This window comes from Sinocyclocheilus anshuiensis, unplaced genomic scaffold (assembly GCF_001515605.1).
Source record: "Sinocyclocheilus anshuiensis isolate Anshui unplaced genomic scaffold, SAMN03320099.WGS_v1.1 scaffold968, whole genome shotgun sequence".
NCBI classification, from domain to species: domain Eukaryota; kingdom Metazoa; phylum Chordata; class Actinopteri; order Cypriniformes; family Cyprinidae; genus Sinocyclocheilus; species Sinocyclocheilus anshuiensis.
Genome location: NW_015549636.1, coordinates 532,918 through 548,378, shown reverse-complemented (window position 1 = coordinate 548,378; position 15,461 = coordinate 532,918). Strand labels below are relative to the sequence as shown.

The 15,461-nt window shown below is 38.8% G+C and overlaps 1 protein-coding gene across 1 annotated transcript in view; it reads right to left on the bottom strand.

The window, feature by feature from the left end:
• LOC107659779 (NACHT, LRR and PYD domains-containing protein 14-like) overlaps nucleotides 1-15,461 on the bottom strand; it is a 44,528-nt gene that overhangs the window by 23,120 nt on the left and 5,947 nt on the right. The window contains exon 3 of the mRNA XM_016448807.1: nucleotides 4,539-4,712. Within this exon, the coding sequence (XP_016304293.1) occupies nucleotides 4,539-4,712 (174 nt within the window). The remainder of the gene's footprint in view (nucleotides 1-4,538; nucleotides 4,713-15,461) is intronic.

The following is a 15,461-nucleotide window of genomic DNA, read 5'->3' as shown; positions in this document are numbered from 1 at the left end:
TCCACAATATTCCGCAGAGGAATTTAAGAACTTCTGCCGAAGCTATGGAGTCACACACAAAACGTCGTCACCGCACACGCCACACTCCAACTGCGAAGTGGAACGAGCAGTTCAGACTGTTAAGAAACTCTGGTGCAAGGCAACAGACAAACATCTTGCTCTACTCGACTACAGGACAACGCCGATAGAGTCAGTAGGCCTGTCACCAGCGCAGCTGCTAATGGGCAGACGGCCCCGTAACAACCTGCCTGCTGGTCGGCAGCTGCTCACACCAAGTGCTTATGACCCTCTTAAAGTGAAACGTCGACTGGACGAAAGTAAGAGCATCCAAAAGATCTACCATGACCGCAAGAGGGCAAGTGGTCCTCGACCTGCTCTGAATCCAGGAGATGAAGTAAGGATGCAACCATATCCTGGAAATCATAAGTGGTCTCCTGATGTCGTTGTGGGACAGCATTGTGCTCCAAGATCTTATGTTGTAGACTGCGGAAGTAAGGAGTACCGTCGCATTCACATTCAGCATCTTCGCAAAAGCCAATGAGGCCCGTCACAGGCCTGACAATGAACACTGGACTGAAATATCAGAGACATTGAGTGATGAAGAGCATGGACCTGTTGACCACACTAGTTTGCCCCAATCACCGCCTAAAGAGCTTTCATCTGGCAAACAAACACTGCCAGCTGGACAGTATGTCACCAGGCGAGGCAGAATTGTGAAGCCTCCAAACAGGCTCTGCTTATAGTTAGGGAAAGGTGTGGTAAAGACACCTTGTGGAAGTGACGTGCTGGTAACCTCTCCTTCCAAGATAGATGTGATGATGCTTGACTGTTCATTGTTATTGTTACATGCACCATTAACTGCAACTTTTACACAATGTGTGCTAAATCTTTTGTTTATGTTTTACTTGGATGTTTTGCATGTTATCTGCAGTTAAAAAAAAAAAAAAAGAAGACGACAAAAAATAGCAGTCAGATGTTTAACATTCATAATAGCTGTGTATATATTTGTAGTAGTTATGTTGGAATGTTTTCTGCTGAGGAGGGACGATGTATTGTCATTTTGTCAGTGTCTTTAAGAAACACTCCGGACTCTGTGGTTGATTAGTATAGGCTCCTCCTCCTCATGTGTGTGTGCACTGCAGAAAAAGAAGTAAAGCAGCACTGAACGTTTGAAAGCAGTGTCGGTATCGTGCATTATTTTACAGCGTGATAAACACTATCCAGCCTTTTTAGTAAGTAAAAAGAAACATGCATGTAAATAATATCACCATAATCTAAGATGGGTAAGAAACAGTGAATCCCAAAAAAATGACTTAAGCTGGGTTTTCACAGACAAGGTCATGTATACTGTCACCCAGAAAATTAATCCAAAAAATTAATCCATATAAACAGAGTGGTCGGGTGAAAAACCTACTACAAGTAACCTTTAACAGACATGTTTTCCTGCACTGATTGTGGTGTTGAGTGCTTACACATTCGAGCAGTTCAGAAAATACAAAACTATAATATATCTATATTTTAATAATATAACCGCTCAACTTACTTGAGTATCTGCAGTTTATAGGTTGGATCCTGCAGTTTGTGGTTGAGCAGCTGGCCTCCTGAATCTCCCGGGTGATTGTAGCTCAGATCCAGCTCTCTCAGGTGTGAGGGGTTTGAACTCAGAGCTGAAGACAAATAACCACAGCCTTCCTCTGTCACCATACAGCCAGACAACCTACAGAGAGAGAATGTCTGAAATCTCATTCATGTGTTTTGTCCTTTTGGAATTTGACAACTGGTCACTATCATAGGCGGAAACATCTGAGGGTTGTCCCCCCTAAAAATATGATTAAAAACCACGCTGTGTATTGTAAATAACAATGTTTTATACTTTAAATAATTGTGTAAGTAACGAGGCAAAAATGCGTTTTGAGTTTAGAAACATTTTGAGTCTCCCCCTCCCTCACCTCACAGTGCTTTGGTCCAAATGCCTGCTTTCCTCTTTTACATCACCTACACACACACACGAGTCCGGTGATAGAGAACAAAGTCAATAGCTGTGGAACTCCAAGGCTGTCAAGGCTATTTTATTCACTTAAACACCGGATTAAGTTATTATTTTCTCTTTAATACAGATGATGCCAATGTATTTTTCGATGAGTCCGCTATGTTATCTATAATAACGTTACCTGCTTGACGGACAGGGTAGCCAGGTTTTCACATCAAAACCCACCCAATTCCTACTCAAAACTAGCCCAAACTAACTACATTTCGGAGGGGGTTCCCTGGTAAAAATCATATTCCAGGGGCTAAATATCACATTATTGGGGTCGCTTCAACCCGTGGACATGAAAAACAACCCGAGTGGTAAGTGGTAAAGTAGTCCAATTCCATGGGAAAACCGCAGACTCTGCAACACTGTGAAGGATAGTACAACGGACAACGGACACGAGAGCTGTCACAGCGCGACCACAACAGCTTGAAGTTGTCTAATTTGGCACAGCCTCCCTGCTGCAGTAATAGTAGTAAAGCTTTCCTCTGTGTATACATATCCTTACAAGTACAATTTTAGCTGTATTATTTGTGTCCCCTTCAAAAACTGCCCTTGAGAAATATGTTTATTGTCCCCCCCCCTACTGTTAGACGAAATTTACGCCCCTGGTTACTATATATTTCCATGATATAAATTAGATCTGCTTGGACATTTTTTTTGCAAAATTGTATTGCACAACTTCTCCTTTTGTGTTTTACAGAAATAAGTAATCACACGATTTGGAAGATGAAGGTGATTTACACAAAATTTACACAATTTTCATTTTTGAGAAAAATCATTGCTCTAAAGTACCTTAAAAGTGTAGCTTATGTATTTGTTGTATTCTTAATCCGCTAGTTAATTTAGTTTTTTAAAAATTCTGCTAAATGATTAGTGAATGTAAACTTCACTTAAAACTGCAGTCCGTAAGTTTTGCCTCTTTGTCGCCATCTCTGTTTGAAAACCTGCAATTGCAGCTGTGTGTGGAATTATCTTCCTTGCGTGGGTTGTGCAAGGAAGGTTGTGCACGGTTCCAGTGCATATGAATCTAATGTTTTGAGGAGTATGTGTGGCAGTCAGTCACCGCACCGGTGTGGATATTTACTGTACTTCGCAATCAAAGATTCTAGCCTACATCTTGGAATATATGACCCAAATAAAAATGTTCACCGTATATTGTCATCTGAACAAGTAAGTAACAAGTCTGCCACGTTTGTTCTGACCAACTGAGGAAAAAAGCATTACAATAAATCGTGCTACCAATGGTGATTTAATCTAAAGATCGGTTAGCTCATATCACATCAAACCGTGCAAATTATTATTATTGTTACACTTTATTCTCAAATTGTTAATGTTAACAACATCAGCATTGCGTGACTATGAGTATAGTGTGTAGATTTCTATTTCTGGACAGTCTAATCTCTAATTGTCATACCATTCGAATTTCATATTAAGAAATTATTTTACCCAAAAAGCTAATTATGCTCTTTTCGAACTGGTTTCGAATTACTTGTGTAATCCCAGGCTATCTGTAATCAGACGCACATTTAAAACTGGAATATAATTTAATATAATTCACATGTGTTTCATAAACACATAATCCTTTCTGGATTACAATCCGCCATCAAATTGATGCATTTAATTATTCTGGCTGCTGTGAGAAAAGGCTATAAAAGATCGGCCACCTGCAGCATCCTCACATGCGATAGCCTAGTAGCCAGGACAACTTCTTTATGTTTACAGACGTGACGTAATGACGCAGTGCCATGCTTGAATTTTCCGCGAAAACCTACCCGTACCACTCAAATGAGAAAATATTATTATAAACTAACCTTTGTGAATCGGGCTAAAGTAAGGCTCTAGTTTTGAACACTGGCTGGTTATGTACTTGCTCAAATATTGATTTCAGATCATTTTTAACCAAAAAAAAGTTACGGACTGCATCTTTAAGTATTACCAACCTGCACAACAAAGCCATCTTTACCCCTGGCATTAACGTGTTTTATGCATTTGGATCTTTCTTGATTTGTCTTGATTTTCAAGCAACATCTCGCATCCTTGCTTAAGATGCAGGTGTTCACTTAAAAAAATTTATAAATTGAATGTCAAATATATGACATATATTTTTTTCTCCCTCTCTCTCTCTCTCTCTCTCTCTCTTTCATATTGAACTTAATTCATTATATCAGCCTAGACATGAATGGTTTGGATTAAATCACTTATGGTCATCAGACTGTATATTTAAATTTCCTGATTTATGAATTGCCAGAAGGAAGAGTCTCCAACATGGGATCACAGTAAACATTATGTGTTTAGAAATCTTTCTGGCAATAATTGAATCCTACCATCAGCCTAGTTCAAGAGAGATGGGGAGCAGTTACCATCTCAACTGCTGCCCTTATCGAGGGCAAATTAATGGAATCTTCTAAATTCTTTAAAATGAAATCAGACTAATCATTACAAGATATTAGACATGGACAAATCTATCAGAGATAAGACACATAAAAATAGTACTACTAGAAACCTCAGTATCTGCAGCTGAGAGTTTGGACTCTTCAGTCCATCAGAGAGCAGCTTCACTCCTGAATCCTGCAGGTCATTGTTACTCAGATCCAGCTCTCTCAGGACACAGTTTGAGGATTGTAGAGCTGATGACAAACTCTTACAACACTGAGCAGTGATATTACAGCCAGCAAAACTATGGGACAAAATATATAATCAAAAATATGTTACTTAAACTTTAATCTCAGTTAAGCATTTTCAAACACAATAGTCTATTTATTATTTATAAAGATATCAATGTACAATACAATGTACTGCAAATAAATTTGAAAGTGAAAGGTGGTTGAGAATTTAACACTCACTGGGCTTTTGTGCAGTTGATCACAGCTGGTATCAGTCGTCTTCTCCCCTCATCTGATGTGTTGTATTTCTTGAGGTCCAGCTCATCCAGCACCTCCTCTGATATCTGAAGCATGTAGGCGATTGTTGAGCAGTGAGCAGGAGAGAGTTTCTTCTCTGAGTGTTTGTCTGATTTCACAAACTCCTGAACCTCTCTGGACAGAGTCTGATCTTTCACTTCCAGCAAACAGAGGAACAGATTGATGGATTGACCAGCTGAGAGACGATAACTATCATGTGCATCTTTGATCATCTCTTTAATGTCCTGTGTGGTTTCTCTGATGCTCTCTGAGCTGTTCTCTGTGTGTGTCAGTAGATCCTGTAAGAGTCTCTGATTGGACTCCAGTGAGACGCCCAGCAGGAACCGCAGGAACAGATCCAGATGACCATTCTCACTCTCTAGGGCTTTATCTACTGCTCTTTTATGCAGATTATGCAGTGAATCTAAACATGCTTCTGTAGTGCTGCTTATGTGGTAGTAAAACACATAGAAAGCAGCAAGAAACTCATGAACACTCAGATGAATGAAGCTGTAGACTTTCTTCTGATGAATCACAGATTCCTCCTTAAAGATCTCAGTGCAAATCCCAGACTGATGATCTCGGATCAAGTTCAGCTCTCGAAATGGAAGCACAAACATGAAATCTACATCCTGATTGGCTTTTCCCTCGGCCCAGTCCAGAATGAACTTCTGCACAGAGACGGTTTTTCCGATTCCAGCGATGCCTTTAGTAAGAACAGTCTTGATCTGGTCTTTCTCCTCACATCCTGGTTCAGCTGAGGCTTTAAAGATGTCATTGCAGTCGATTGGAGTGTCTTGTGAGTGTTGTGTTCTGGCTGTTTTCTCCATCTGTAAAACCTCATGTTCTTCATTCACTCCTTCTCTCTCTCCCTCTATGATGTAGAGCTGTGTGTAGATCATATTCACGAATATTTCATTAGCTTGGAGTTTGATTCCCTCAAATAATTTCTCATGTTTGTTCTTCATGCTGGTTTTGTGCCGGTCTTTGACTCTCTGCAGATCTACAGACTCCAGATTGTGTTTCTGCCAGATGACTTCAGCTTTGTCCTGCCTGATGTGGGTCTGATAGTTGGATGAAGTGGATGGCACAAATATGCTCAGCTCATGTATATCTTTACTGCTAAAATTGAAAAGAAAAGAGCAGAAAAAATTATAATGCCAGCTGAAGGCCATCAGAATTTGTATTTTTATATTTTTTTACTATTTATATTATTTTGACGCCCTTCTTTGTCTGTCTATGTTGCGTGTTCTGTTTTTGGAGCATTTGGAACATTTAGTGCCATTTCACTGAACTAATTAAGTCATTATTAATCTGAGATGCACTAAAGTAAATTTGTTTATACTAACAGAGGGTGAGAGGTCATAGTTGTATCACTGAGTTTAGGGGGTTGCTCCATGGACCTGCTACTCTTCAGAGACACCCCGCTGGGTTCTGGAGATTCTGATCTCTGTCGCTTCCTTCTGGTGGTCCTGACAAAAGACAAAGAAAATAGCATTTTAGACCAATCGTTGTCAGTCTTGTCTCAATCACTAGCTTTTGTCTATAGCTTGAATGTACCTTTTTCATTTACATTTCATTTATAAGAACCTTTTTCAAAGCCATTTACAAATAAGGATTTCAAAAAGTGATTAAGTGACATGACATCTGCTGTAATACAAAGTTCCTAGATTGATCAGATGAGTAGTGATTAGAAAATGGCTCAATTTAAGAGAGAAGATAGTCTATTAATAGGTTTCAGTGAAGAGTTCATGAAACAGATGAGTGTTTAAATGTTCCTTTCCAAGGGTAGGCCAAAAACCTTGTTTAGATAGGCTTGGAAAAATCATTCCACCAATGAGGAACATGGTGACATTGAATGTTAAGGAAAATATTTCGGGTCTCTCTATAAATGTCATTAAGTTCCACTCACTTACTGACTGCAGGCTTCTGGATTGCACTGTAAGTTACTTCGGATAAAAGCATTTACTAAATGAAAAATGGCTAGTGTCTTACCTCAGGTCAGACGTCATTTTTGCATCAATTAATGCAGGTGTTTGCTCCAAAGATCTGTTATTCCTCACAGATACACTACAAGGTTCTGGAGAGTTTGATCTCTGTTTCTTACACTTGGAGATACTAACAAAAACCAGACAAACAAGAAGTAATTTTAGACCAGCCTTAGCATTAGTTACTCTGTTAAAGTCAAGTACTGCAATAAAAAGTTCAGAGGAATAGAGAGAATATTATACACAGGTTTTCTGTAGTGTCGCTGCAGGAAATTACCTTTCCCATAATAATAATTTGTCCTAGAGCACTCACGGTATTACTGCTAAGGTTCAGAACAATAAAAAGCAAATTCGATACAGTACAACTGCAGCTCAATGAATCCAGAAAAGCGGAACCAAGTTGCTAGATGCTAGCCGTTTCTGGTCAGTGTTTAGGTGTGGCTGTTTCATTTACATTCTTTATACTGGTTTATGTCAAACAGTGTTGCAGACAATGTTTACAACAGTTTAGAATGTTTAGCCAGTTTTCGTCGAACATTCGTCGTCACAGAATCCAGGATGTAAACAGAGTTATACAAGACGGCTTTGATACCAGAATAATTATTCATGTTATATGCGTGTATATATGAATGCAAAGCAAACCTCAAATAGCAGCACAGGTTTATATATGATTGGATGTTTACAAGAACATTCATTTCTAAACTTACCATGTAATACGCGGCCATTTGAATATTCGGGTTCAATGACGACGCTGTTTGTTTTTTGTTTTTTTACTTTCACTTTCGTTCTTACTCGCATGAAAGAGTCTGGCGCAGCTTCCTAACATTGTCACGTGAGTCACAGAGCAGTTTAAGCTGCTTTATGTAGCTTAACAAATACAGTATGAATAGAAATTGTTACCAGTCATCACTGCATTAAATCTGACCTTATTTAAAACTGTCATGTTCACAACATGGGAAGTACATTGTGAGAGACAGATAACAAACCTGTTGAGATATATGACCACTGTGGCAAACACATTCAAAATGTCAGTAGCACATCTTTTCTGGTAGGCAATATCTATCAGGATGGGCTGCTTCCGTATTTTGTGAGGCATGATAAACCAAGGGTCCTATCCACACCACAAAGTCCATTACTATAGAAATTATGTGGGGTAAAATATGGCAAAAGAAGAATCAAATGAGTTTGGGTTGACAGATCAGCTTTATGTTAGTGATGATATGATTCAACATTTTTGTTTAACAGGACAGCTGTGGTCAGATAACCATTTATGTTTGTCTCACCTTGCATTCATACAGTGCATCCTTCATGTATATCAGTCGTCTCCCAGCGGTCAGATGATCCAGACAGAACATGGACAGACTCTGGCCGTGTCCCACAGAGAGAAGACTGTCCTGGACACAGACTCACAAGAGACCCCCGTCCAGCAGCAGAGACTCCAACAACATCCCTTCAGGACATGAGAGAGCAACCAATGAAGATGAAGAATGAGAGGAGAAATCAGAAAGACACATGAAATGGAGGAGAGACGTCTGTCTGAACACATGCTTTAATCACACACTGCAGTACATCACTGCTTCATCTCAATGTTTAGAGTCTGAATCTCTCAGCACTGAATCTGAACTTTACAGATGTAACATGACAGTGAATGTGACTCACCATGTGCAAAGATTTATTGAAGCTGTATTAAATCATGCAGCTGTTACACTAAAGAGACATTTTCACCTGATCTGACCATGAAATAAGTTATTTTCACAAATGCAACCTATTGAATTCAGCTTGATTCAGTCAAATTAATTTATATTTTGTAATTTGAATACAACCACATATTTAGCTTACTTGACCAAATTGTTGACATCCAAAACACAAGAAAAATAAATATAAAACAATATAAACAGAAAAAATATATAAAAATGCAACATTACATGTCAAGGTAGCAACAAAACAAAATCATAAATTGCTCAGAATTGTAATTTTAGCTTATACCAATTTGTAATGACAACAGTGTTAAACAGTGAGCCAAAACTGTATAAAAACAGCCATGAATGCTTGAATGGATTAATTAGTGATCAAGAACATTATCTCATTAAAGTTATGATTACAGAAATAAATAATAGGTAATCTTATCATTATAATATATTGAACGGAGAGAAAACACATTGATCTAACAGCTGTTGACAATCGAGCAGATGAAACTGAGACTGTGAATCCTCTGAAACAATGTCATCTACAGTAGCTTTTATAAAATCACACCAAATGAAGAGCCCAGAGTGTTTCTACAGACCAACACCTTTAACTCACTGAAGTCTCCACTAAAACACCCAGAACAACAGATGACACCTGATATCTGAACAGTTTTCCACAGATGTTTATCTGCATCAGAATCAGGAATTAAAAACAAATGCAGGTGATGAGCAAGATTCAGTGTCTCTTCAGAAACAATTTCTGTTCATCAGTCAGAATAATGTTAGTTTAGACGGCATGCAGTGGAACGGACTGCTCTTCTGGGATCACAAAGGGAAAGAAATCCTTCTCCAGCGGTTCTCTACTAAATCCTGATATAAGGGAATATAATGGTTTATATAATGGTTATATAATGGTATGTATAATGGCTGATATATTGGTTTTTATACTGTACAAACTATATTTTCTAAACCAGCCCTACACCTAAACGTACCCCTTACAGAAAACTTTCTGCATTTTCCGTTTTCAGATTTAAAAAAAACAACAAAAAAAACATGTTTTTAAGCGTTTTGAATGATGGGGACATAGGCAGTGTCCTAAACCAGCTTCACATTCTAATACCTGTCAAACCCATGTCATTATAAAAATGTGTCCCCATTAACCACCAAACCAGTGCACACACACACACACACACACACTTTTATTTCCAGTATGACATAGTATTTTTAAAGCATCTAATATAAAACTAATTTGGTCAAAACCTAAATTACAAGAAACAAAACAGTCTGTGTGATTCAGTTGTTTCTCACAGTAGGTAGTGTAATCTGACACAGAGACAGTTCAGACTCAAACACTCCAAATCCAGCATAGAGGGGTTCAGTGAATGTGGTGTTGAATGTGTGTGTGTGTGTGTGTCAGAGATGCTTTAGAAATACAGAGTGCCGCCGAACACATCCACATCCACTCCTACTCTTGTAGAATAGGGTGATGGGACAGGTACGCTAGTGTTCACATTGTTGTGCCAGGAAGTGAATCCATCAGAAGAGCAGTACAGACTCCAGGATTTGTTACTGCATCCAAACCAACAGTCATTCCCTCCTTTCCTGCTGATTCCTTTGTATGTCACTGCAATATCAGCCTTACATCCAGTCCATTCCACCTCCCAGTAACAGCGTCCAGTCAGACTCTCTCCACAGAGAACCTGGTCTGTCTGGATGAACAGGATATGGCTGCTTTTCCTCAACGTGTTGCCTTTCTGTTGTCCTCAGACAGAGAGAGTTTAACATGTGCTGTGTTTGGATCCAGTGTGAGATCACAGGCATCTGAACACAAGAGAGATGAAAAGTACATGAAGGACAGTTTTTACACCTGTGTGTTGGTAAACTGGGTAAACCCTACATTACATGTAAGGGTGGAATTAAGGGACAGAATGTAAAGTTTGTACAATATAAAAATCATTATGTCTATAAAAAAATTCTGATAAAAAAACTCAACATGGGTGTGTGTGTGTGTGTGTGTGTGTGTGTGAGAGAGAGAGAGAGTGTAAGAAAGAAAGAAAGAAATGAAAACCTACATTTTCTCAGTTGTGATTTTGAAATGATTTCCATGACTGCAACTACAAAGACAAATATAAAGCACAAATGATAAAGGACTGATTGTTAAAATTGTGTGGGGGGGGGGAATCTAAAAACAGTGGAGTATAATTAGTGCTTCTCCAACGGTGCATTTTGACAGCAGAGTCAGCAGAGAAAAGATACCAAAAGATAAAGATGTCAGCTGTGTGGACTCTATTATAGTGCTGGTTTGACAACATGTACATTAATCATGAATATTAAATACAATCCCAAAATCAATATTTTATGTGATGAGTAAACAAAACTTCACTTAACATTATGTTTAGCATGCTTCAAAAATCACAATAGGCTTTATGCTTTGTTACTTGTAATATGAAACATCTCAGTTTTCAAACTCCATACATTTTCTCATGAAATTAAGTCTAAAATGTCTTAAAATGACACTCTTTAACATGTTGTGACAGATCACCTTCAACTGGCTTCTGAACCATCATCTATTCCTCCTTACTACTAGTTACAGCACCAAACAAACATGAATGAACATCAAAATCGAAAAAGATAATTAAGTCATATGTTGTTTGTGTTGTTTTTTCATCGCATTTTTAAATATGCATATCTCCTGAGATACATTGCCTGTTTAGGGTATAAAAAAAGATTATCCTCAATAGTGACAATGAATGAATGAATCACAAGGTAAATTGTGCTCCCAGTTCTGGTTATTTCATTATTTCATCATTGTGAATTCTGGGGTGGTATGGTGTGGTAAGTGTGTGAGGGGTGGGGTGTTTTGAGGGGGTTTGGCGTTCCACCTTGGTGGTTATGGGGGGTGGGAGGGGGTGAGGAAAATACACAGAAGTTACAGAAATCACATAAAATACAAGGTGGTCCCTTGATAAAAAAATCAAAATAATAAAATGATCTTTGAGAAGTGGGTTGGGGGGTGGATGGGGGTAATAAATCGCATCAAGGAGAGCGGATAGAAATCGCATTCCAGGGCCAGGGGCCCTTAGGGAAGAGCCTTATAGGATGGTGGCCCTCCAGGAGCAGGATTGGACTTCCTGGCCTCTAGCCCCCCTGTATACAGTCCCCTTTCTATTTATTTTGAGTTTAAAAATTGTAATGTGAATATTTGTATGTAAAATGGATACTATTACATTTAGTTGACTACATCTTTGCATTTTTAACTAGATTTTTCTCTCGCAGGGTTTCACACAGCTCATTTTATGGTAGATCAGGGGTGTCCAATCCTGCTCCTAGAGGGCCACCATCCTGCAGCGCTTAGCTCCAACCCTGATCAAACATCTGAAAAATCTGACTAAAGTCAACAGGATTACATAAAAAATTATATTTGTTACATAAATTACATTATATGATTGTTTAGGGATGGAGCTAAACCATGCAGGACAGTGGACCTCAAGGGTTGGAATTGCCCACCCCTGAGGATAAAGATGAGATTTAAAAATACAAAATATGTCTATGCTTCATGTAGACATGTCATACATGAAGCATATTTTGAATATCTCATATTTGTTTGCATCAAATAAATCATAGAATTATTGATGACTTTGACTGTTTTTATACCCTAAAAGGGCAACGTGTCCTGGGAGATACAACTCATAAAATCTAAAATATATCAAATATTACAAAAACTCTTTTGAGTTATATACAGTATGTTTTACTTAAAGGCAGGGTGAGCGATTTCTGGTAGCCAATGTTGACATTTGAAATCACCAAAACAAACACGCCCCTACCCCAAAAGGGTCTCGCCCCTATTTTGATAACTCCGCCCCACACATACGTACCCAACCCAGGACGCGAGTGGCGCGGCGCGACAAAATACTATAGAACTCATTATAATCAGTGATGTTGTCTACACCATAGATATATATATACATATCTATGGTCTACACTGAGCGTGCGGCACGGCATGACACGACAAATCCCTGACAGAAAACTGCTGCTGCATTCTATTCATGACGTATTGACACAAATTTCAAATGATTTTCAATGGTAGCTTTGTCACGTCCAGTGTACTAGACAGACTCTAGCTGTTGCGGTGCGTGTAGACACGGTGTTACTCACCTATCGAGAAGAAACAAAGCAACCTCGGCGTCTGATCGCAGGCCTTCCGCTCCTTGAGTTCTCTCCAGCGCTGGAAAGCTGATCCGATATTTACACGGGTCCTTCTTCTTGCCTTAAGCCTTCTTTTGTTCCGTAGACGTTTTCCTCCTCTGTTTTGTATCCGCCATCTCTATCTTTCTGTCGCTCGGCTCACTAATGTGAGCACTGAACGCTCTCTCCTCCACATCACGAGTAGACACGCCCCTTACTGCTGATTGGCTACAAGTTTGTTTTGCTAGTCAGCCCGAATCAGTTTTCTAAAGCGTTTTTGAAAAATCGCTTACCCCACCTTTAAGTCCAGATGATATAAAAAGTGACATGAAATGATTTTTTTGCTCATAATTTTCCACTCTTGCCTTAGGGTTAAGATACCAAGATTCTGCAATGACACTGGTGTTATACGCAGAGTGAACCAAAAAATATTAGTTAACATGAAAACACATTCAGGAATACATCATTCCAGTGTTGCAAAAGATGATCTCATTTAAACTAGGATCATATCAATCATTTAGAGGTGATTGTAGCTGCCTAATATACTGAACAGAGAGAAAACACATTGATCTAACAGCTGCTGACAATTCAGCTGGAGGAAGTCTATGGATCCTCTGAAACTATGATCTACTGTAGCTTTTATAAGCTCACACCAAATGAAAATGGATTTGGTCGAACACTAGCATGTAACAGCATATCATAAAAGCTAACAGACTATAAGCAGCAAATCTTTCATTTTTATTTTAAAGAGGTCTTGGACAATGAAATGCATGAGAAAGAGAAAAAATTGTGACTGCTTGAAAAAGACAGTTTGTCAGAGATGGGCAGTAATTGCATTACGTATATTTAAAACATGCATTTAATTACTTTTGAGTATTTTGCAACTTGTATTTTGCTGGAAAATAATAAGATGTAATCTATAACAAAATATTTTTTTGTTGACAATGTTGTTAAGATTGACAATGTATTTAAAATAAATAATATAAATAAGAAAAAATATATAACAAACATTAAATAATAAATAAATACTTAATACATAATTTTAGTGTTATATAATTTTGGGGGTTTTTTTAGGCTAGATTCAAGTAAATCATGTGACATGCTGATCCAGTGAGATCACTGTGAACATTGTGAACCTGATGAAAGAATCTGCTTTGGTGCTCAATAATGGCATTTCACCTAAAAATGAGAAATCAGTTATTATTTACACACTCTAGTGTTGTTCTAATGGTTATGACCTTTTTCTTTTCTTTTCTTTTTTCAGACCACAAAAGGCTAAAAAAATAAAATGGTGTCTGAATGTCGAACGAAGCTGGTCGTCAGTTTTAAAAAAGGTATATTTTTGACGAACTTTTCCCAATTTTTCATTGAACTTTTTGTGAGAAAGTAGTCTTTATGCTGGCTGACTGAGCTACTTTTATTCATATTGGCTTGCAGCATTGCACAGTAATCTCAGTATGAGGGACAATGCTGGTATGAAATGTTTGACAACCACAGTTCGTAAAAAACAATATCCTAACCTACAGGATAAACTTAAAAACGTATTAAATTATAAATTACTTTAAAGGGGTCATCTGATGCGATTTAAATTTTTCCTTTCTCTTTGGAGTGTTACAAGCTCTTGGTGCATAAAGAAGATCTGTAAAGTTGCAAAGACTAAAGTCTCAAATCCAAAGAGATATTCTTTATAAAAGTTAAGAGTCAGCCACGCCTACCTAAAACGGCTCGTTCTAACACGCCCCCACGTCTACGTCACAATGTGGGAAGATTTGCATAACGCCGCCCAAATGTTCACGCAAAGAAAGAAGGCGTAACTTTTATTCTCGCTGTAGTATTGCTGTCGCCGCCGCCGTGTCGTGAAGGCGCTGTGTGCTTCGTTGTGAAAGCGAAACTACTTTGTTTGGTTTTCCAAAAGCAAAGGTTTTCCAAAAGCAGCCTGGAGCTGATCCGTGCTTGTTGCTGAGGAAACACTTCAACTTCGCTGTCGATCACCAGATCGGCTTTCACCGTGGACGAAGCGGAGTCCAGCCCGGGGTCATCACATGTGGTTGCCGCAGGCATCACAGTATGGTAAGGGACGTAACATTTCCGTCACACACTTGAGGAATTCGGCCAATCACAACGCACTGGATAGCTGGCCAATCAGAGTTTTTTTGATACTTTTGATGAGCAAGTATTTGTAAATGTTTGTGCTCATCGCTGTTGTTTGCGATGTCTCAGTTGTTTCTTACAGCAGTTTGTTCAGTCTGACAGAGACAGTTCAGAATCATAAACCTTGAATCCAGCATAGAGGGGTTCAGTGAATGTGGTGTTGAATGTGTGCAAGTGTGTGAGTGTGTGTGTGTCAGAGATGCTGTAGAGGGACAGAGTGCCGGCTGACCAGTCCAGATACACTCCTACTCTCTTAGAGGATGAACGGACTGGTATATTCATGCTCATATTATTGTGCCAGACAGTGAATTCATTAGCAGAGCAGTACAGACTCCAGGTTTTGTCACTGTATCCAAACCAACAATTACTCCCTGCTTTCCTCTTGATTCCTTTATATGTCACTGCAACATCAGCTGCCATCCCGCTCCGCTCAGCCTCCCAGTAACAGCGTCCAGTCAGACTCTCTCGACACAGAACCTGCTCATAGAGCTCAAATCTGTCTGGATGATCAGGATAC